At 35.4% G+C, this 24960-nt stretch overlaps 2 protein-coding genes across 5 annotated transcripts in view; both read right to left on the bottom strand.

The window, feature by feature from the left end:
• The window catches only part of LOC130656840 (proteasome subunit alpha type-6-like), a 69977-nt gene that overhangs the window by 16600 nt on the left and 28417 nt on the right, over nt 1-24960 (bottom strand). The window lies entirely within an intron of this gene.
• LOC130656836 (uncharacterized) lies at nt 1850-18933 on the bottom strand. Of its 4 annotated transcripts, none has more exons than XM_057459774.1 (18): nt 18874-18933; nt 13735-13783; nt 12712-12793; nt 11387-12007; nt 11200-11301; nt 10765-11001; nt 9765-9869; nt 9483-9674; nt 9077-9190; nt 8374-8568; nt 8063-8158; nt 7790-7984; nt 7605-7688; nt 7256-7411; nt 7011-7184; nt 5593-6879; nt 5124-5478; nt 1850-4950 (listed from the first exon to the last, which is right to left on the bottom strand). In XM_057459774.1, exons 1-18 carry the CDS (start codon nt 18887-18889, stop codon nt 2351-2353), a joined length of 6660 nt encoding a protein of 2219 aa, XP_057315757.1. In that variant the 5' UTR covers nt 18890-18933; the 3' UTR covers nt 1850-2350. The 4 variants fall into 4 exon arrangements, with proteins under 4 accessions (XP_057315757.1, XP_057315759.1, XP_057315758.1 ...); XM_057459776.1 differs by having other exon boundaries at nt 7271-7411; XM_057459775.1 differs by having other exon boundaries at nt 9489-9674.

Below are 24960 nucleotides of genomic sequence, written 5' to 3'. Positions count from 1 at the left end.
GAGCCAGGAATAAGAAGCAAGTTTTTTGTCTTAGTAATTATTATTTTTGATTCCCTTCATCCCATCCTTCCCAGGGTCCATGAATTCTCTTTTGAAGAAAGTTCAGAAATTTCTTGTTCTTTTTTTTCTTTTCAGAAGAGCTAGGTTTGGTTCGGTATCCCTCGTATTTAGGCTCTCTGTAAATTCGGGAGGAAGAATTGTCCCGTTTTTTTCGGGTTACGTTCTGCTTTTCCTTAATTGAATCGGGTTCATCTCTTACCGGCTCAATAGCATCAGCAGCCGGTGTTGCTGTTTTGTTAGGGATTTCACTATCCGATTCAATTAATTTTTTTTCATCTTCATTTTCTTCTGATTTTTCTTTCAACGGATACACTTCTGCGTATATCTCATCATCACCACGGGGCTTTTTTCCAGTCATGACGTCGCGGGATATGACATCATAATTATTTTCGGAGTATGGTTTATATTGTTTATCAGTTGATTCAATTCGACCATGAAGAGGTTGATAAATTTCTTCTTTCTCCACGTTTATCGCTTTCTTTGTATACCTAAGAAACCAAATGTTATCTGAGTAGTTTTTCAAGGTACCTATAAATTCGTGTTCAGCTTTCTTGCTAACCAGGTATAGCTTTTCTTTACTAAAAAGTAATTCACGTTCTGCGTTTTTCAAACATTCTGCTGCGATCTGTAATTCCACTTTTCGTTTTTCTATTACTTCTTCTGCTGAAGAAACGTCCGGCCCAACTTGAACTAAATAATTTTGTTGAAACTTTTCGTATTCTTTTTGGCAAAGAAATAGATTTGTAGTAGCTTCTTCATATCTTTTTTCAACATGTTTGCATTTCACGATGTTCGCAATAAAAACTTGTTTAAGTTCGTCGACGGATTTTAAAAACAGACGGGTTTCATCTTGAATATATTCCGGAGCTTCGTGTGAAATTCTCATGAAACTTATGATTCTTTCGTCAATTTCTTTTACGTCGTCTATATCTCCTGTTAGATTTTGATAGATATTGTCCGCGTCTATAATTTCATCATCCGCCATTACGGATACCTTTTTTATGTCTTTACAGTTATCAGTGTTGTGGTAAATTTTTTTAACAATCCGAAACACTCTCCTCCGCAGGCGTTTTTTTAAAATATTCGAAATTGCCAGTAGAGATTTAAAACACCCATGAAGGAGGGATATTTTTCAATTAAATACCTACTTATTATTGACGACATTCAAATCATATTTGCGTTTACGAATCCTCTGATCATGTGAGTGATTAGATAAACACAACTAAACAATTCAATATTTAATAATCAAGTCAAAATTCTTGGTACATATAAAAACTTGTGCATTGTACAAGATAAACCGATAACCAACATCTTGGCTGATGTAGGTTCTTGTTCACAGATCTCTCCTCCTGCAGCATAAAGACAAACAAGGGAACGAGGTTGGCTGATGCATTCGAACCAATCACAAATCAAAACCGATATAAAAATTAAACTTGCAAAAAAACAGGCAGATAAGTCACGTTTACTGACATGAGGTACTTTATCAAAGACTAGAAGCAGTCTTCGCTAAATTGACAAAAAACTCGCGGAATTTTCCCAAGAAAATTAATTCGTTTCACTTTTTTCTTTACAAAAAACATTCCTTTTGAATTTTGCCTAGATTTTTTAATGTGAAAATGTATACAAAAATCTTTTCAGTTGGAAAATATCAAATTACTGTTTCAAATATTTCGATATTTTGCGAGTTAGCAATTGAAACTACGTATAATCTCAGCGTCATGTTTCTTATTAAAAATAGAACGAACATATGATGAACATGATAGTCGAGTTAAAAGAAAAGGTTAACATATGTTAAAATTTCATACCTTCAACAGAAATGCAACAAACCAAAGAAGTATATTTGAAAACTACATCATTTATATTTTTACATTACAACCATACATTTATTTGACATAAAAATATAAAACATAACAGGGCCTTATCACATATCATAAAGTTTAGAACCACGAAGGGTATTAAAAACTCTGAAATGACCTCTAAATACTTAATTTTACATAAATTTAGAACGATTGAAAGTATTAAACGACGCAAATTTTTGTCGAAAATCCTAAGGCTGTCATGCACTCTGCAATATAATTGTTACAAATCAATGATCAACCCGAGTAAATGAAACATTTATTACAAAACGGAAAGATGTATGTTTCACACTGCAAACAACAAGTACACACGAAACGTAAAAAAACATTCAACTTGCATGTCATACATGATCTAAAAACACTCAAATCAATTGTTTGTTGTGAAACACGAAGACACACGCAGCCATTTAATATTAAAAACACATCTGCAAAGTTCATTCTTCCCCTTTCTTTTTGCTCTTCTTCTCTATTTTTTTCGATTTTAAGAACTTACTAGCGCCATCGCTATTTTTTCTCAACGGGTTTTTTAAAATACCGCTAATTTTAGATTTACTGGTCTTTTTCTCGGTATCAGTGGCCGAATCAACAGTTTGAAGGTAGCCATTTTGGTTAGTGACGTGCATGTTTTGATTACTGGCGCTATAAGTCCGTTGAACCGGATGCCGGTAATTTTGTTGTCGATTATAATGCATCTCGTTTCCGAGTTGAGGTGAGTAAAACTGCTGCTCTGCACCGACATCGTTGGATCTTCTGGGTAAAATTTGTGGCGTATTTATTGCTCCTCTATGATTATTGGGGTAGATTTTATCTTCTTTGCAGTTGCTGACGTCACAGGAAGACAAACTTTGATAGATGTCATTTTGGTTATTCATTAGACCATCGCGGAACAAGCGATCCGACATTGACAAACACTGATCGCTAGCAACTCGATCGGGAAAATTTGACATTGAATATATGTCAAACGGAGATTTCTTCGTAGAAGAATTCGAGAAACTTTTATCAAATGCAAGATCGGACGAATGTGATTTGTTTAACAGCTTTTGTTTCGTTGCAGCAGGTTGAATCCACACGTTTTCCTTTTTCTCATCTCGCGTTTTCTCGTTTACTTTCTCCACGTCTGACTTATCAAGCAAAGAATCTTTTGACATCAAGGAGTCCTTTGATTTCCTGAGAGGATTACGTTTAAATTTTAAAGATAACTTTGGTGTTGTTTGTTTACTCTTCTTCTCCTTTTTACTCGGCGCCTTTGTTTTTAACTTCGAGGTCCCTACATAGATCAAAACAGCGTCCTTAGAGACAGACTTCTTGCAGTCGTCGTAAGGCTTCATATCGATCGAGCGCGGAGTTTTATCATTGTCTGATGCCTTTTTTTCGCCTTCTTTTTCCTCCACCTTTACTTCATCTTTCTTTACTAATTTTTCTTCAACTTCGCTTTTAGATTCAGTGGAGTCAGTTGCTGGTTTAACCAAAGGAATTCGACTGTTCATGCCGGCAGCATCGTTTGGTGAGAAGGAGGAGCAAGAACTCGAACTATCAAACCGTTTGTGTAATTGGTTCATGGCTGGAAAATTACCTGAATGTGACGGAAAAAAGAACTGCTCGTTTTGTGAATCTGAGTGATGGAAATTAATGTTCTCGTCTGATTGATTAAACCTCTGCGATGGACTGTGGTGCCTCTGCTTCGACGGATCGGAAAACGAGCCGGTTGTAGCTTCGTTATACGTTGGCGGACAGCCTTCCTCGTTCGTTTCATTTTCATTCATGGTACGGATTGGCGGGTCATGATACAAATTGTAATACCGTGTAGTTAGTTCTCCCTGCGCAGATTCATTTCTATGTTTTACTAACTTTCTTTTCATCTCTTGATTACGTGCATTTGCATCTATCAACTTATTTCTCTTATCATTTCGCTGGTTATACGACCTGACCGGTAAACTATTGGAGCGTTGGTGTTGGAAGGACACATGGGATTCTGTATCTGTACCACTACCTGGCTTAACAGCCAGTAAATTACGAAGAGCGGCCGCTGAACTAGCGGAGATAGATTTGTGTTTTGAATGGATTAGTGTCTTCAAGACAGAGACAGCTCCAAGTTCCCATAGAAGCTCTTGATCTTCGACGCAACGAGCCGACAAGTTCCATAACACACCACAAGAATTTGAAACAACACGCGTACTAGGGGAACGCAATTGAGAAACCAAAGTTTGCATGCAGCCTTCTTCACGCAGTATCTGACGATAACTTGAATTAACAGCAATGTGCGAAGATATATTCCGTAAAATACCACCTGCATTTTCGGCAACGTCTATGATTTTTGAAGGTGAGCGATAGCTTAAAGCAAACGCGAGAAACTTTAAAGAACCGGGCGTTCTACATATTTCTTCTTTGTTTTCGGAATTATGAGCGGATAAATTCCACACTGCGCTAAGCACAGCTCGTATGCAAACCTCCGTCTTAAGCTTTTGCGTGCACATCATCAAAGCACGCACGGCATTAATACTTTGTAAAGAGCGCTGGGTGTTTTCGTCAGGTCTCCACGAAATGTTCCGAATGATTCCAGCGAACACTTGAATTAGATCTTCTTCTTCGGTCAGCTGCAGCTGTCCAATAATAGCTTTGAGAGTGCTGGTCATGGTACATAAGACGGCTTTATTTTTGGCGTCGTTGTAAGTTAGATTTATCAAAACCATACCAGCGTACTTTCGCAAGGCTATGGCATACGGATCGTTACATTCCTTATTGACCATAAAATCAACAGCTAAAATTTCACCCACAGTTTGCAGCCCACCGAGTTCACAGATACTGTTCTTATGCTCTTCTTCGAACGATAACTTCATAATGGCAGCTACAGCTGGCCCAGGTCCGTGTTCGCGAAGTGGTTGCGCGGTTCGATTGGAACGGTAATTTTCGTCGTGCTTTGAAAGTATGACTTCACTATGAGTTCGTATGATCTCGAGCAATCGAAGAACTCGAATTTCTCGTTTACCACGGCGATCACCACTATTCGAGTGCACGATGTTATGAAGCGCCAATCCTAAAGAAAACCGTCAACTGTTATTCATGATATCACGAAACATAATAAAAATACAATTATTTCCCCTGTCTTTCATTCCACATGTAAATTATAACATTTTTAATAACTAATATCAAACTGTAACTGCCGTTCACAAACAATTCTCTCTGCAAAGAATGAACGACAATACCTACCAGCCCTCTGACGTGCTCCCCAGTTGATTCCATTAATCTCATAATCTTCATTATGAAGCAGCTCTATTAATAGCGATATGCAACCACTCTGGCGCATGGCGGCGCATGAGTCAGGGCTGCTCGACATAGCAAATAAAGTCCGCGCCATATCATCTGGATCATGCGTACCCAGCATGCTTAGCAATGATGACATCATATCTGCTTTTGTATCAATGTTTTGATGCGAGGCAGCCATACTAGCAAAGCTGACGACGCTTACGTTATCAAGAGCGTCTGTGTGTGGAGGGGAAGCGCGATGTGGCTCCAGGCTTGTGATACTATACGTTCTCTGCTGAGTATAGTGTTTCGAAGAGACCTGCAGAAAAAGGAAGAAGTGGAAAGAGTAATTAAAAAATATTATACACACCGTAATACACAGGTTAGGCCTTAAAACTAGCACTGGCATCATTTTAAAAAGAAGTCCACATACTTGTTGTTGTTGCTGCAAGTGATTGGCTTCATGTACCGGATTCATGGAATTTTCATAAACGTCGTGCATGTGATTTTGTCCCAGAGAGTTAGGTGGGTGGCGAAAATGTTGTGCGTGTTGATGATTTGTGTTATAACTGTGAGGTCCAGGGTTATGAACATCGCCGTGTACTTCCATAGGTCCTTGGTGCCCATGCAACGTTTGCTGTGGTAACGAGGCTTCTGGAATAGTATGCATACGAGGCTGTCTCGGGTGATTCAGCATCAGCTCCTGATCGCCTGTTAAATAGTGACGATGTGGGTGATCATGTTGAAGGTGTTGCAGATCGTGAGGAAGGTGTTGCACCTCGTGTGGGATATGCTGAATTTCATTTGGATGTCGCTGGCCTTCTCGAGAATGGTGGTGAGGTTCGTGAATACGCCGAGTGTGCTGAGGAGGAAAATTACCATGTTGGTATCCCTGGTGATCGTGCGGATGAAACTGACCTGGATAACCATGAGCTGGCGGGTAATTATCGAACATGACTTGACCCTGGTGTTCAGCAGGTGGTGGGTGCTGATGTTGCGACGCTCCATAGTGTGCGTACTGTTGTGATTGGTGTAGATGTCTTGTGGGTGGGTGAGGAGGGTTGTGCACATGCTCTTGATAGTCGTGATGTTGAGGTTCTTTTCGGAACTGTTCTTTTGCCATGTTAATAAAATTCTGAAGTTGGGACGTTCTCTGCAATGCATCGTTGTGTTGCTCATTGTCTCTTGGATTTGCACGAAAACCTAAGTGTACAGGACGTTGTTCAGACATACCATATTGAGAAGTACCATGAGATGTACCGTGTGGGGGCGCAATATGCTGTGGCAAGTGTTGCGTTGGACCATTGTGAGACATTGGATTTTTAGGTGGCCATCTCTGAAACGGATACTGCGGGCCTTGTTTACCAGGAAATTGTCCACCTAAAGAATTCGCTTGAGATTGCGGAACTGGTGACCCAGTTTGGCTGTAAGTATCAGGAAATTCTGTAGTGTTGTCATCTACTTCTTGCTCTGAAATGATAGAGTCCGAAGCTTCAGAGCCATCAGGATCAGGCGATGCAGGCGCAGTGTTATGCATGGATGTAGGCGCATTGACCACAGTAGACATGTGACTGTTTATTGAACTTGCTGATTCTACGGATGACCACGAATTTCTTCTTTTTGCCACACCAGGTGTCGGAGGGAGGAGGGTGTCATTCCGAGCTTGATTCTTAATTTCAGGAGCAGAGTTGTAACCCTCCACTATTTTAACGCCCTTTCGCTGTAACAAAAGAAGAAGGAATGTTAACATCAATAACCGAATAAAGAAGGTAAAATGTCAATACAAGGACAAAGTACGAGAATAGAATACTAAAATGAGCATGGAAGAATACGGTTGGATAATACTCTTACCATATGCTGAGAGTGTGGATTTTGATTGTTATTGTAAACCCCGTCACGGGATTGATATTTCGGCCCTGCTTCGAACGGATAAGGTGCATTGTTTGAACTATGTGAGTGAGGTAAATCATCTGGAACGCTTTTTCTTTCATCAGAAGACGACGGGTTATCAATTGGATCAACAACCTAAATAAAAAAATTAACCATTTATTCATTCATTTATTTATTCTCTTCATCCATTCATTCAATTAACCAACCATCAATTTAATTGCCTTAGCACCAGCGTCACTATTTGACCTCGCATTTACCGACTCTTTTCCAAAATCGTCTTCACATTCTTCAATCACAGGTTGTTGCCTCAACGGCTTTGCTCCTCCGTACAAACTGGAATGATCGCATGGTGTAACAATACCCTAAAAAAGGTGCGCAGGGTGTTAAATTATGGGAGTGTAACAAAACCCTTAAAATTTGCGCAAGGTACTAGATTGTGTAAGAACACCCTAAAAGGTTGTGGCAAAATATTATATTGTTAAAGTGTAACAATACCCTAAAATGGTGCGCAAAATATCGAATTGTTGCAAAACACAGAGTTAAATGGTTTCTTACAGAGGTATTAGCTGACCACGGCGGAGTAAAGTTTAAACTTTCGTATGATTGCATTCTTGATGACAGCTCTGGACGACTGAACACCTATAACGTATTTGTAACGTGAAAATTACGTTAGAAAGGATAAGTGGACAAACATAAGGGTACGTCAATGCATAACAAATTTAAAAGAAAAAGTCTTATACCTTTATAGAGTCTTGTTCGGCGTGATCAAACCGTGGAACACACTTCGCTGTGCTGTTATCTCCAATGTTAAGACGAGACATAATAGTTTCGAGCTTCGCGTTAGCTTTGTCTTCTTTCTTTGCCCGCAGCGTCACTCCGTTCTCGTTTACAATAGGTTCCGGCTCAGGACTCAACTCTTGGGGACTTTCACGACCCTAAGAAGAAATTGTGTACAAACGATAAGAGATGATTAACAATAAGGAGAGCAAGATTACAAAGTAACATAGTCATACGGATTGTATTCCAGATTGACACAACGGTGACAGACGTATCCTTTCCATTGACGGCACTCGAGATGTCAATTCGGATTGAGGGATTTGTGAGTAGTCCTATAAAAAATCAGATAAAACTTATTATTTTTTTTTTAAGAGACAATAACGGCATATGAAAAATAACCATGGGTCAGATTCATTAAACCCATGCCTTTGCTTTGGTCATCAAGATTTGAAAGTAGTTATAATTTGAAGAATTTTTAAATTTGACCTGACGTGCAACTAATAATCTTGGCCGGGATAACGCTAATGTAGCGTAAAGTTCTTCTTACCTGCAAGGCATCGTTTTGATCAATGGGTTGATTCAGAGCTTCGTGTTTGTTTTGTTGTAGTTCTGTTGGAGTCGTTCTTTCTGCAGGTGGTCTGTCTGCTTTTGCATGCGATATTGGTGATTCTGGTTCCACCCTCTTCACTTGAGCTCGTAAAGGAACTACCCCTGTATTAGGCTCAGCAGGTGTCTGTATTCCCTAAAGATTTACAGAAATGACGTAAAAAACTTTTGTACGAAAATTAATTATTAGGCCCATCCGAAGCTGGACCAATAAAAAAGACCAAAGATCTACGCTACTAATCCATGTATGTCAACACTCATAGCTAGCAAGGAGTTCAAACTGTTCAAAATTAAAGAACATATCAGCTTTTCTCACTCACGAATTGCCGAGGAGAATGCAGGCGTATCAACAAAATTTTAAAATCACGTCGGCAAATTTGATCTAATCCCAACACAAATATTGCTGAGTTTTCCTGATTTCTTCAGGATTCATTGTGATGAATTCAAGAAATAAAATTTGCAATCTTGAATCTCTTCACAAAATAGAGTACTGGAAAATAATTGTGAAATTTGCAATTGAACTACTACTGTAAAATACTGGATTGTTCAGATTTTCACTTCAGTAACTATAATTTCCTGATTATTTTCTGGTCGACAAGGAAAGATTAACAAAAACCTTTAGATGAGATGAAATATGAACTTACCGACGGTACAGCTGAGGGAACTCCTGACATAGTCAGAGGAGAGAGGCTTATACGTTCAGAAGAAGGTATACGTGACCCCATTTCTGACTGTGGCCATCTCGATCCAGTGTAGTCCTACAGAAAGTGTACAAATCTTTGTTATTGAAGTTGATTAATTTTCGTGAGATCCAAAAATACATGCTGTGAATATTAATTTTCGCGAATCAGTCAGTTGAGATATTTCGCTATGTTGGGATATTTTGCTATGTTGAGATATTTCGCTACGTTGAAAGGCTTCGCGAAGTCACTTTTAAAGAAATAGTCATTTCCAGTAATTTTCGCGCACATATATTTTCGCGATTGTGAATAAAATTCGTGAAAATTAATATTCGCTAAAATTAATTAACAGCTCTTAATCCACATCCACCTTAACTGAATCTGGTTGCGGTGGAATGTTTGAAGGTCTTTTATACTGTTCATTCCCTTTGAACTTGTCGAGAACGCTTTTCTTTTCATGTCCAGGCAAATGCTGTAATGAAGTTGCAGATGGTACACCCAGTGGCGCTTCTTGTTGGATTGGCTTTTGACCAGTCCCTGGTTCGACAGGAGTTTGAATACCCTGGACATAATAAAAACGCAATATATTATAAACATATAAATGATTTTGAATTTTTTTTTACAAAATGTTACAAGCAAAGGTCACGCTTACTGAAGGGACGCCTGACATGCATAGTGGAGATAGACTAATCATTTCAGAAGATGGGATTCTGGAACCCATTTCTGAGTGTGGCCAGCAAGATGTTGATGTGTAATCCTAAAAAGAAATGATATCCAATAAATCACTCCAAGTACTGGACGTTGATTAAAAAGATTGAAAATAATACAAAGAAATTTAAGTGGAACATCTACGGCAGTTATTCACTGAAAGACATGAAGCACTCCATGTTACTCTAGAAGACTGTGTTAGGGGCCCTTCATATGAAAGCGGGCCGGCTCAACTGAGCGGGATCTTGCTACTTTAAAGAAACACATACAAAAATAAAAATATGTTTATATGACAACCGAGCCAGCCCGCCTTGCCGAGATCTGGCTTGTTTTTATCATGATCTCGGCTAGGCGGGATAAAAAATTTCCATATAAACGGGCCAGCCCGGCCAGGCGGGTTGACTTTATTTTTGAGCATGATCAAGATTATTTTATTTGTAGAAAGCATTTTTTCTGTACAAAAATGCCAAAAGTGTTGAAGGTTTAACTTTTTTGTCAATTTATATAATTATTGGTAAAAATAATATTATATGCATCGGAACAATAAATATATAAAAACACTCCAGAAGAAAAACATCATCAATTATATTGTTGTGTATTTATCGTTGTTTTGACAAAATAATCATTATTTGTAGCTTTTTCATAAAACACATTTTTTGAAGGACTCCTTGTGATTTAAATTTCCTTTAGAACGCGATATAAAATACATGAACAAACTTTCGTGACTTTCTTCAGCGCGCCTAACAGGGTCAGCTCGCCTCATATGAACGTAACAAAATATCAGCCAGCTCGGTTAACAGGGTTAGCTCGCCTCATATGAACAGTCTCTTAACGATGCTTACATGCTATGTGGTAGTTTATTTTAACGTTCTGGTGTAAGAAAATCTACCGATACGTGATCAAACATCTGGACACATAAAATGATTAGCATTATAAAGTAATACCTGTGGTGTATCAGGATCATTTGAATAGGAGAATTGACTAACAATAGTATTGATATTGACTTTCTTTTGAGGAACATTTCTTGGAAAAGGCGACACCACTGCTTTCGCTTTCGTTTTCATGATGGGACCATAACTGGAAACAGGTGGCGCAGGCTGGTTACTGTGTGAGACAGATGTTGAATATGCAGAAGTGGAAGCTGCAGAGGTCTTGATGTCACGGTTATGAAGATGCATATCCTGAAGAAATTAAAGAGTATATGGAAAAAAGTATATGAAATAAGGCTAAAGAAAATGAAGAAAAAAGAAAAAATACTGTACAATTAAGACGGGACCCTACTTTCTTTTCTTCGTATAATATCAGATACAACAATAAACATTGTGTTTATGCGAGGTGTACAAAAAAAATAATAATCGAAAAGTCGAAAAGAGGCTTACCTTCTCGTGTTGATCATTTATTTCTTGTCTTGGGTGTGAAAAATTAACATCAGCACGTTCAGCATAAAATTTTTCTTTCTTTCGGTCAATCGCAGTAAAATCCTAAAAAATTCCAAGAAAGCTAGTTAAAACACAAGAAAACACGTATCATCGGCTACATAAAAATGGATGATTTTATAAATTTTACCCTTGGACAATCTACTTCATCTTCTTGCCAACATGAATCAAGTTCTCTTTGCCTCAACAGTATTTCGTCCTCTATTCTTTGTCTCTCTGAGTTAATAACAACTTGTTGCGGCATTGTTGGTGGCGGATGGATACAGTCAGGACAATAGCATGGCGGCGGAGCTGGTGCTGTTGTACGTATAACTTGTTGCTGCGGAGGGTTAATCATATTCTGAGAGTTTAACAATTGATTCATGAATGGCGTTTTAATATGATTTGGGTGCTCTGCAGTGATCTGTCTAGGGATGTGGTTAGGAGGAGGTCGCATTGCTGGTTCACTAGTCACGTGTCTCGGCATATTGCTAATCTGCTGATGAACATGAGGACCATTCTCCATCTGTCTTGACAGTGATAAGTTATTAGGAGGAGGGTTCCCAGAAAAGTTTTTCATTGGCTGAATTGGGTAATTTTTAGCTGGTGAAAGAGGATATCGTTGGTTGTAATACTGTCCTGTAGGATTACTGTGTTGTATTATGTCTTGAGAAGGCTGCATGGTTTTCTTGACAGGGTGTGGTGACATCACGGGGGCACTGCTTTGTGACGATGCTCGGCTGTATGGCTGCACTGACGCAATAGATGGAGGCTAAAGATAAAATTGAAAACAAACTACACGGTAAATTTAGCCTATACCTTGATTTTGAGTCATCCCTTATAAAAAGATTGATAAGAAACAGGTTGATGACTGATTAAAGCACAAAGCGCTAATTTATTATATAGAATTTTTGAAAAATTTCATAACAACGCGTTGATAGAAACACTGTATGATTTTAGAACAGTTATATCTAACGAAAAAAATCTGTTTGTAAAAGGCAGAACATGTGTATAACGTGAAAGGGAAAGAAAATGGTCAGTCAATTATACAAATTAAAGCTCATCTGAAAGCGTCCATAGGTTTTCTCAACAAACGCCTAGATTTGATTACAGATTTAAAATATGATCAACCATGACTTGTAATTGAGTAATGATATAGAAAGCGTGCCCAACAAGTACATGTGGGATAAACTTCTTCAGCTGTCTATACCGTATATAAAACCTTCTCATAGAAATAAAGATTACAACTAGTAGTGATAAGCGAAGGAAGTCTTGAACATGACTTATTTTCAGACGCGAATAAATAAATTAGCTCATTTAACAAAATTTAACATAATTAATAGCAAATATCGGTTGAGACTTTTTAAAAGCATATTCTAAGTGTTAGAAATTCTTTAACAAATATAAGTGAAAATAGTATAAAACAATCAAATTAGATTTACACCGAGTTCAAAATAAAAATAAAAAAAATCATACCTTCTTCTCTACGTTCTGTTTTGTTTTCGTTTTTCCAGCTGTTGTTTGTTCATTATCATCCTCCTCTTCTGACAAATTGAACCTTAATAAAAAAAAAATACATAAAAAACATTAGTCATCCCAATAATGATTTTTCATACAAATAAAAGCTTACAATCATACGTCATTGTTAGATAAAAATGTTTTACCTATGTGCAAACATGAAGTTTTTGTTATACATTTGAAAAACAGCGAGCATGTAGCAACTTCGATGGGAAAATTGTTCTTGATTACGAACTGAAAGTCTTTTTTGGTTTCATAAAGCATGCACATGTAAAAACACCATACAATATGAGTATAAATTGATCGAATTAAGCTTAATTAAAGTGGTATACCATGATTAAATACAAGCAATTAAACTTAATAATCATTCATAGAAAAAAGCAACCAACAAAAAGGAACATTTAAATGCAATAAATACTTCGGCCTCAAACAGAATACCACCAAGAGCTGGTAAATTAAACATCTAATTACTGAATGTAAACAACGTGATTACATATGCGAGTATTGACAACACTCCTGTGATTTAATAACATTATGATTTGCCATTTTTAGCATAGACATTTTTGAAAACTTAATTGCTAATATCCTGTTATGACGCTACACACATGTAAAATATACAGTCTGAAAATAAAAAACTGAAAACGTTATGTCTACCAAAGCGAAAATAATGAAAACCACATTAATACAAAGACAGAGGCTTAGTTGAGCAGTTTAAAAACCACACTAAATTAATACAGTTAAACAGTCTACAGCCTGATATAATTTCTTCAAGAGTTGACCATGTTCTGGAAAGAATCACTGACAACTTTAAGATTTAAAAAGATTTTAAGGTAAATATTTTGAAAGTCAATAACACAGTCGCGTTGAATTGTTTTTAGTTGAAAGAATATTTTAATTCCTGACATGCGATGATGTCAATGAAGAGTATTGACAGTGTCATATGGGAATGATAAATTAACTACAATGATTTTTAATTCCTACCTAGGAGTTTCACGATCCAACTGGTCAATGTTCCTACCAAAGATATCATCTAAATAAAAAAAACACACATGACTTTAATATTATATTACTGTTAAGCTTAAGAGTTTATGACAGAAAAAATCTATTGAATGTTAAAATAAACAAAACCCTTCCTGTTTTACTGAAGTGTTTTTTTATGTGGACACCAACAATGAGACGAATATATTATTTTGTCTATGTTGAAAATGTCTACAAAAATCAAAAGCACTTAGACATAACAAGAACTATTTTTTTTGGATGACACAGGTACGGCTCGAATTTGTGAACAAGAATTTGCGAATAAACATGCAGTGCCTCTATCATTTCATGCACAGTTAGAAGTAATGTCTTAGCAATAAAATATTATATATAGCAGTTGTTAGCTGGTGAAAAATTCCACAGCGGTTTAGTTGTACACTGTCAGGTCATCAGACTTTTACCGATCGTGCCACTATTTCATGCAACCTTAGCTACAATTTGAATATGGGTTATATTATAGTATTTATGGTGTATTTCTACAACAGCATTACTGAAATAGGATTTCCGCTTTTGATTTTATTTCTTAATTTCTAATTTTGGTTCTAGCAATTGCTGTTATCTGTTCAAGAAAGAGAAAAAAAAATCTGTTGTGCACGGTAAAAATGTAGTGTTAGGGACATTAGCTGTTAGCTTTTTACTGTTTTGTACATAGTAGTAACAGCAGTAGATAAAGGCAAGAAGGATAGTAGAGATGGTCATCTTAGTCGACTTCATGTGCTAAATATTTGTGCATTAATTTTTGTGCAATGCACAGAAGATTGGTTTTTATGCTCCTTTGATCATTTTTTGTACAACAAGAAGGTTTTCCCCTTGCAATTAAAAGCAATACACTAACATTGATATTTTTTAATAAATAATTTGCCAAGAAGTGTTATTTTTATTTCTTAACTGTGTGAACACAAGGAAATGAATCATACTCATATTTAATACTCCGCTTTTAACTGACTATCAACTAACACACAAATTAAGGATAAAATGCATATTTATTAAAAAGTTCTACATTTATGAAACCCAAAATGTAGAAGTGTGGTGAAAAAATCCATGGGCTTGCCAATCCTCAGATTTTCACCATTGTACATTTTTCCTGCATTAGTATTTTGTGCATTTTTGTCTGCCTGTCAGCACCTTGTAATAAAATTACTCCGTACTCCAAAGTAAAGCTGTGGTGCAACCATTTTGAACAGACACCAACAACTATTTAAGAAAACAGAAAGGTATATTTACACCCCATGAAAGATTTTAGTTGTCTTCATCACACACATGCACATTCATGTTAACGGTTAAAATAATGCTTTTAAGTAGAGCAACTTATTCACATAACGAGTGATCCTTTGATGTCTAACACCTTTTCGGTTCACCAAAAAAAAAATAAACACACAAAAAAATTATAGATCTGATGGAACAGTTCGGAAAAAGAATATCGGTGCAGATTTAAGTTTATACATATTGACTATCATTACATTATTTGGGGCTTGCCTCAAACTGAGAACCTAACAATTCTAAAATTATTTGTTGTTGTTTTTTCTTGGAATTTGTGTTTTCTCAAGTTCATATTTAAAAAGAAAAAAATGCAGACTTATCCTCTAAATCTAGTATTTTCAAATTCTGATAATGCCATTGCAAGCATCATTATGTCTTTTTTTTTGCTTAAAAGGAAGATGAAACAGGAGCTTTGAAAGAATAGAGGAGGTTAAGTTAAAAAGTATTTCACAGTTATTCTGCATTGTTTTAAACACTATTGTCTGGAATATTTTCTATAAAACTTATATTTTTAAAGTTTATGGTTTACAGCTTTCCAAACAATTCAGTTTAATTTGTTTATTTATTATTGTTCAGAAACCACAATAGTACCATACCATGGAAATAACTGATATCATCTCCCATGTGGATACCTAGGGACCACCTGCGACTTAAAAAGACCAATTTCCTAAAGTTTAGTCAAACAGCCGTTGACGCGACAGGTTGACGAGGTCATCAAAATATCTTTAAATCCCAATATCTATTCAGCCGTTTGTCAAAAGTACATGATCCTATACATTTTCTTAATGTTTGAAGCTCTGCACAATTGAGACAACAGGTCAATAAATTTCTGGGATAAATTTTTGCGAGGAATAATTTTGTGACATCTGAAATTGAAATTGAAGTTTTGTCTCGCAATTTCTGATCTATAGGTTTTCGAAGTACTCTCTGATAAAAAAGTTTATGTTTGAAACAAAACGTTCTATCTACAGAGCATGGACTCTCTTTTTCCATTTTTAGGTTTCTGAATTTTTGGTCAGCAAACACTTGAAGTTTACTCTTCGTAACTTCAACTGCTGCCAAAATACAGCTATTATAGTCTGAAAAAGTCTAATATAAAATCTTAGACAAATAAAAAATACAAAGAAAAATGAGTTAAGTTTGTGAAACCTAAATGAAACATAAAAATCAATAAACTATTTTTAATTTATTTCGTTTTTTAAAACGAATTTTAGCCCATTGAAACTCGTTGTAAGAAATACAAATTTAGCTTTGCAAAAATCACTCTGGTGACATGTAGTAGGATCGCCTGTGGCCTCGTTGGTGTAATGGGTTTCAATACCATCAATTACAAATCGAAAGGTTTGTGGTTTAAACCCCACACTAGCCCAGCTGATGCTTGTCCTGGGATGTGTATATATTAAACTATACATGAAAATTTAACAAAAAAGTTGTTAAAGATTGTTCTCAAAATACCTGTGTGTAATAAAACATTGTGTATGTACATTAGGTGTTTGAAGCTAGTAAAAAAAACAGAAAATCAACATCCTTGCCCGTTTAAGGACATTGTGGTAAACCATTGTTTTTGAAATATTTTAAATCTCAAAAACCTCCTTTTTACATTACATTGCATTAGTTCAGTAAGCCTAACTTTCTTTTTCTTTTCATAGACTCTATTCTGATGATTAAAAACAGCATTTGAAGAAAAGGAGAGCTTTGTAAACACTCTGGAAGCTAGCAATTCAAAACAGTTAGAACAGCAAATCAGATCGCTTCTAATCATTTTGACTTTTTTTGAATGAGTTAAAATAGAGAAAATATGGCAGAGATTATGTCAATAAAGTTGAAAAAAAATGGATCTGTTAATAATATTCTTCTTGTCTCTCTGTATAATTTTAATTTTTTTAGCATCATTTACCTTAAGAGAATTAATTTTCACAAGGACTAATTGTTGCAAAGTTTGCAAGTCCTAATATTTCACGAGAATTAAATTTTGATAATTTTGCATGAAAAAGGATTTGGTTTTCGAAAGTTATTTCTGTTGAGAAAGGATTTGACGAGTTTTTTGTAAATAATGTAGTTCTAGGTAAATGAGAAAAAAAAAACTTAGTGTTAAATAATATTTATTTTGCGAATAGCTACTTCTTCAATAATTTTTGTTGGAACTTTTTTGCCAAATTGACAAAACTCACAAAATTTGTGAATTTTTACATAACTTTATTTGCTTCTTACAAGCCATTTTTGTTTCGTAAAATTGTTTGTTAAAACGTTCGGTTGTTACAGTTTTGATTTCTTTTTTTCTCAGTTGTTTTATTTAAAAGCTGTTGCTCATGATTTTATATTAATAATATTTTGGCAATTCGCGCAAAATTGGCTAGGAATTCCCTTACTTGTATATATTTGCACATCGGTTTGACAATATAGTGATCAACTTATTTTCCCTTAAACATTTTTTTGGCTGAGAGACTGAGAAAGTTGTTAGTTCAGACTGTCAGTTTTTGTGTGTGGGGTTCACAAGTTTAAACATCCCCCAATTGTCTCCCATGAAAAAATATGAATAGCTCAGCAATTAAAAAAAAATTGTAACCACATGTGAAAATATTTTGGAATTAGTTATGGTATGCAAACAACCACATGGCATCATTATTCTTCTTGGTAAAGCCATTGTTTGACTTGCATTTAAATCGATAGAAAATGACCCAGCAAAAAACTATGAATATTTTGACCTAAAAGCTGTAATCTGTGCTTTTTCTAACATTTTACAAAGTTGGCAAACAGCTTCAAAAACTCTATGCTACTCTTTCAAATGCGTATAGGTGCACTTTCTAACATGTCCACTTAACAAAACAAGCCACGTATGGACCCACAAAGGCTCCAAAATTTGAGAAAGTGGTCATGCTGACTTCAGCAATAATTAGCACATTTTGAGCATTGGAATATACGAAATAGCCTAAACATTCTAAGTCCGCCTTAAAATAAATTCAAACTGCATAGATCTAGTATAGAAATCGCTTATATATAACTAGTTGTGGCAACGAAATTAAAAATATACTTTGCCAGGGATTGTATATATAGCTTAGAAATTTCTCTAATGAAAGGGACCATCTCCACCATTAGTCTAATATTTTATATGAATTGAAACAATCATGATCGTTTCAAGATCCTAGCATTATTTTTTTGATTTGAAACAAATTCTGAAACAAATTGTTTTCCCAAAGCAATTCAAAAAACAGTTAAAAACATGAGGAATTTATTATGTGAAACTATTTTTAGACATTCCTTTCTCACTTAGACAGAAGTCACAAAAATTTATGCAAGGTTAATTATTTAGTATTATCAAAATTGTATGTATATTCATAGTTTAGATCTACACAATCTACAGCGATTTTTAACTAATCTAGAGCTATATTTTGCTTTCTATGATCCCGGTTTTACCCTTTTTGTAAAGGATCTACGACAATATTTTCGCTTTCCAAAACCCCATTTAAACTGTTTTAAACAATCCACTATTCTTTTCGCCTTCTGTGATCTGTTTTGTTATTTTTGTGAGCGAGAATGCAGATATTTACATAATTTGATTGTTAAATTTCTTTAGAAATTGACAAGGTGTGATAAATATGTGTAATATTGGAAGCAATTTTAAAACGATTTGAACTGAAACGAATTTAACAAAGTGTTAAAACAAATTAATTTTATTTTTTTAAAACAAGTGGAAAATGAATGCCAACCAATTTTGAAATGATAACGAATGAATTTTCAATTTAACAAGGCAATTTGGAACTATTTTTGTCTTTGTGTTTTTTTTGCAATACTAATAACGAAAAAGAAAATATATAAACTTACCATCTGATTGATTCATGTCACTGTTATTGATATTTTACTGAAAAATAAGATGCATTGAAGTCAAATAAAAACTAATAAAGCTTTTATTTACAATCCGAAATAAAATAAAAAACTTGTTGAGGGTGTAAAGTTGTAAAGTATAGAAATAAACTAGGCATGTCTGATCAGTTTAACATGAATATATAACCCAGAGTAGCTCATAGTAGCTAGGGTGCTATATACAAACATAAACAAATGTGACATATCCTACAGTAGCATTTATAATTTTAGACACAAACCAAGGTGTATAGATCAGTGCATTCCAAAGTTTATTACTCAGGGCTTCATGAATTAAGATTTTATGCACACAGGGCATGCAAGCTACATGAATTAACTTGCGCGTGCACAACAATTTTTGTGAAATGTTGTGCATGCAAATAGTGCTCAATTTTTCTACTTCTTGCAGGTCAGTTATGCTTACATAAAAATTGTTGCGATAAAATAGTTTATTATTGATGGCTAGGATGAGCGAGCTAACAATTTCTTTTATTTTTAAATGGATTTAAAATTGTTATAACTTTGAAAAAATAATTCAGTGTGTGGTATTATAATATATAGATAAAAAATTACACAACTCTTTCAACTATGTTTCGTCCCTTTTTAAGTAAATAAACATTATAACAATTACAATGTTTTATATATACCGGAAAAACTGTCAAAGCTCAAAATCATAGTGAGGTTTTGGAGCATGTAGTTTTAAGTATACCTACCTTGGGACTTTGGGATAAGTTTGGGGTAACTTTTGGATCGTATGATACAATCATATCACATTATTGTTTTATAAACACATTGTAATTGTTACATGATTTACATGTATACTTAAAAATAGCCGTCAACAGCTGAAATGCTATAAAATTGGTGTATATAAACTTGTATGGAATTTAATGTTAAAGGACATGTACATTATTTTGTACATACAATATTGGGTTGCCACGTTCACACTTGTCGCAGTGTGTGCAATTTACAAAAGGCTTTTACTGCATGGAAGGAACTTTTAATATTGATATTTGAATAACAAAGCTCACAGAATAGAATGATCATGGAACGATGCTGGGAAACAAAGTATTCAATAAATCATTTTTTTAAAAAAATCTTTAGTGCACATAAATCATTGTAATACATATATAAGTTATTTCAATTATGCAACACAAATTTTTTTTTCTTCCCTTCAACATATAGCTAACAAATTTTAACATCTGTAGCCATAATGACGTGAACCACAAGAAAAAAACAATATGTGACAGTTCTCTTGTTCAGGCCAAGGAAAATTGCAACAGAGTTTCTTATATTATAAAAACATGTGCAACAAAATTTTACTATTTCCCACTCATTATTTATATATTTGCAACAAAAATTAGTACAGTCAGTGGAGAAAAGAGAGCAGAGTATTTATATATGGCTGATTGAATCACAACACAAGTTCCAGTAGCTTCATGTGACATATAATGCACCTATATAATATTACTACAACCTTTTTTTTGTGACGGCAAAAAAATTACCCAAGCGAACCTTTATTATAGCGTTTCAGGTCGGTATTTACCCATTTTATGTAGGAAAAAAAAATGTCGACCTAATTTTGTTGCGAAATTTGAATGAATGCCACAATCAAAAACGATTGGTGTTAGTATGAAAAACATAAGGTATAGAGAACATTAAAGTCGGCCCCTTTCCTTCATGCTGACACTCTTATGCTTGGCAGGTACATTACACTGAGACTCGAACGAAAGACGGGAGACCATTTGGAACCATGCCACAAGTCACTCTGGCCTTCATTTGTGACAGAGAATACTGCAAGGAGAGATTAGGTGTCCTGTACCTTAATACATCTTTCGGACAAATGTTCGGGTGATGTATTACCAAAGAAAAAAAATGCTGAATAAAGTTTAAAAAACCTTTTTAAAAGAGGAAAGAGAAATCAAATATTTTTAGTAACAATAATCAAAAAAATTGTATATTAAAAAGAAGTCCAGAAGTTCTGTCTCCCACACGACACAGCAGGCAATAAGTCAGCCCTGCCCTCGGTTTTGTGAGAAGAGATGTTCTGCGAAGACTCTAACAATCGAGGCTCCTGTACAGTTATGCTTCATGTTAAGTTGTGCCAGTGACAAGCATTTTCAAAGCATGCCACCGGCGACTTCTGCGATATACAACCTAATGAATTTGATTATTAGCATAGTAAATAATTAGTTTATAAAAAGACATTTCAGGTGCGCATTATTGAAGTGATTAAAGTGTTTTTGGTGTGTGATTGAAAACGCTGCTCCATTGTTGCAGGAGTGTGCGGAGGTACGGGGGCGTGATCGCCTCAAAATACCAGGACTGATAGTGATTTTATTAAACTGCTGGATCCGAATTAGTAAGAATTGAAATGGAGAATGAATGGGCTATTATAATGAAAAAGTATAACGAGTATGTATTTATGATAGATTTAAGACAATTGAAGGATTCTATGAATTTTTTAAAAACTTATATGCAAAGAAAAATTTTGCCAACGTGAACTTGTTTTTTTTTCAATTTGCCTCAGCATTTACCTCGGCATTTGCGGTTTGCCGACGTGAATTAGAAAGGCTGTACTACAATTCTTCTATTCATTCTAAAAAATGAATAGAAGCCTATTCACTTTTGCTGTGGCAAACCTGGTCAAACGCATCCTGGAAGAAACAGACCATTCTGCAAATTATGTTGGTCTGTCTTTCTGTTGTGTTTTGGATGGTTTTTGTGAGGTTGAGTGAAACCAATAAAAATAACTGCCAAATTGTTTATATTTTGGAAATAACAAACGCTCTGCTCAAATGTGGCATAGAAAAACTGTGAGTTAAATTTACCCTAAGCTGTGTAGCTAGCTAGACTTCTCCAGGGAGTGTATCTAGTAGCTAAAGACCCCTTCATAAACAAACTTTAAGAGTATTTATCCTAAGTATTTTGTTACTGTACACCCTAGAACACCTTTTGAGAACAATTATAGAAGTGCTATTCCTTTGAAATTAGAGAGGAGGCAATCCACACACACCTACATACAGTCTGAAGTTTAACTTTATACTGTTTGTTTGTGTAGCTAGGCAGTCAGGGAAATCCTCTTATCTAAGCTGTATAGCTTAATTTGGAGATATCCTAAATAAGCTATATCATACCGCTTAATTAGGTGACATACATCTAAATTAGGAGGTAGAAAAAGTTTCCCCCTTGATTTCTCAAAAAATGTAAATTTTAGCAGAATCACTGCTGCACCACTATATTATAAAAGAAGAATGGTATTTCTAGCACCCGGGTTCAAAAAAACTTCAAACTTAGCAGACCTCCGGGGTGCTTCGAAAAAACTAATGTATTGGAGATGTTTATATGCACGTAAATATTGGATTTATTCAGTTAGATATATAGATGCTAAAATACACTTAATCATAGTGCCGTATTTTTCCTGCGCGTGCTTCCATTTCTGCGCGCGCATTGGGCATTATGTAATCACTTAGATGTGTGCGCAAGTAAATAAGGACTGTGATTCCATGTATTCAGTTATTTGTGTTTTAGACGGTCAAAGTTTTGCACATCTTAACTAAGCTTTAAAACGCCTAATTAAACTGTATCATACACCCTAATTAAGCTGACATTTAAATTAAGCTGTACAGCTTAATTAAGAGGATTTTCCTGACTGGTATAGGTGTTAAATAGAGGGTTAAAAAAGAGGACACAGTCGCATCACAAGTTGCTATAAAATAATAATAAATAAAGATAAATAAGTACGAAATTTTGCTTCTCAAGACTAAGGAATAAAACAACTAAGATAAACACATATATTGAAAAAATGATTTGATTCCTCAACATTTACGTTATGTTTGATGTTGGAACTTCATTTTTTTCTCAACCATTCTTATTTACTTCCACGGCATATTGAAAAAAGTGGGACTCTGGACCCCGAAAGTATTCGCAGAACCCTCACACTTCATAGATGACTTTCAATGTTTACGTTTTTTATGAGATTCTTGAACATGCGCGGAAAAAATCAGAAAAATCGACAGGCAAGAAAAGCAGACCTTAGGTAAAGAAAGTCAAATTATGGGTGAAAACTTTTGTGCTGTGGCTACTAGCATCTTTTCACTGATATAATATAATAGACTGGTCCACGAATTACCGCCTGCATTATTTTGCCTGCTGATTTACGTAAGAGGTTTGGGGATTATAGAAAACACACATCACGATGATAGTCGTCTTAAGGCGATTTTCCACTAGGCGGTCAAAACGCGCTGAGCGTAGCCAGCTATTGTTTTAAAACAATAGCCGCTTATAAATCCGCTTCGAATGTTATTTTTTGATTTCCACTTGTTAAAAGCAACAAAAAGAGCGCGTAAACTTTTAGACGACGAAAAAAATGTAAACATGAACGTTTCTACGTAGAAAATTATTGCTGTTTAAGAAAATAAATCTTCTGAAACTATTGTTGTTGCTGAATGAAAAAAAAACAAAGAAGTATGCAAAACGGTTTTAGATAAGACGGCTGTATCAAGAAGGAAAACTAAAAGGAGAATCCAATCTTCTCGTTCAAGATATGAAATTGTATGACAGTCAACTTTTTTTTTAACAACTAAACGTGAAACTCTTTATCTTGGGTTGTTCCCTTAATTACAAAAAGCGAAACAAAGATGAGAGAGCCCATAAGTGCAAATGAAAGGCCTTGTGTCACAATGAGATATCTAGTCACAGGTGATGCTTTTGATGGCTCTCGCAAAAAGTTGTTTATATCACGTGGCCTTGAAGCAGCTTAATTGGATAGCGCTTTGAAAACGCGCGTAAAAGTCGAAGTAGAGTTGACTTTTAAAACCGCGCTGAGCGGACCGCTTTTAGGAGGTTTGGAACGGAAAAAACAATAGCCGCTACGCTCGGCGCGTTCTGGAACGCCTAGTGGAAATTCGGTTTAGGAATATAAAAAATTCTAACCACACTGGTTCTCCTTCTAATACCCTAGTTATTCTTAACTTTGGATTTTCTGAAGTTCTAACTCCTATTTTATAACATGCATTTTTAATAATTGCTTTGAGCCCAACCCCTGGTTTATATCTTAATCAGCAAGTTCCCCTTCAGTTTATAAAATTCATTTTTCTAGCCTTGTTTCTTATATGTCATATCCCTTGTGTTTGTTATATATATTTCTAAGTAAGTTCTTGTACATTCATATCTGGAGCATACGTAGTTCTGTTTGTTTTGATTTTGTATCCAAAAAATTTGCTTTGCCGTTAAAGTAGAAACGGTTTCTACTTTTTAGTGGCAATATATTTTTCTGTAATAAACTTTTAACCAATCAGAACGCAATCTTCAGTGTAGCCACAAAAGTGCTTACATTCAGTATTTTATAAATTTGGCACATGTTATTTTGTTTTCCGTGGAGATCAAAAAGATATTTCGCAGCTAATTCGCCATTCCGCAAAGCAAATTATTTTAAAGAAAAATCAAAACAAACAAAACTGTCCATGCTCAGATATATTTCGCCGGCGAACTTTGTGGAAATCCCCCCTAAAGTGGAGCGTAACTGTTTGACTTATAATATGGGCGAGGTGTGTACCAATTAAAAATGTAGTGCACTTTGTTGTGGAGCCACTGAATAATTGTGGAGGCAACGATAAAGTGTGGAGCGACTAGATGTATGTGGAGCGACTGTTTACGAAATAAACTTCGCGGTACCGCGACTTCTCCACACCTCAAAATCAAACAATACGTCGCACCTCCCCCCCCCCCCCGGCCACACTCTCGCTTGAACCCGAAACCGGTCTGGGTACATGATACGATAAAGGGTACATGATAGAAATTCTGTAAAATACACACCCACAACTAGTGGCCATAAATATGGCTACCACTTAACATAAACAACCAGCCCTACTTTATTAGTAAAATGTCAACATTCACAGATATTATTGCTGCTAAAAAGTTGGCGTCGATTAAGAAAAATTATAAGCTATCAACAGAAGTTTCTGAAAAAAATTCCCCTGAAAGCCAGAGAAAGCTTCAAAAACAGATTGAAAAAGATCAAAGAAAAAGTGAGAAAGTAAAAGCAAAAAGAGA

Source organism: Hydractinia symbiolongicarpus, chromosome 9, assembly GCF_029227915.1.
Source record: "Hydractinia symbiolongicarpus strain clone_291-10 chromosome 9, HSymV2.1, whole genome shotgun sequence".
Taxonomy (NCBI): Eukaryota; Metazoa; Cnidaria; class Hydrozoa; order Anthoathecata; family Hydractiniidae; genus Hydractinia; species Hydractinia symbiolongicarpus.
The sequence above is the reverse complement of the archived record's forward strand: the minus strand, read 5'-3'. Positions and strand labels throughout refer to the sequence as shown.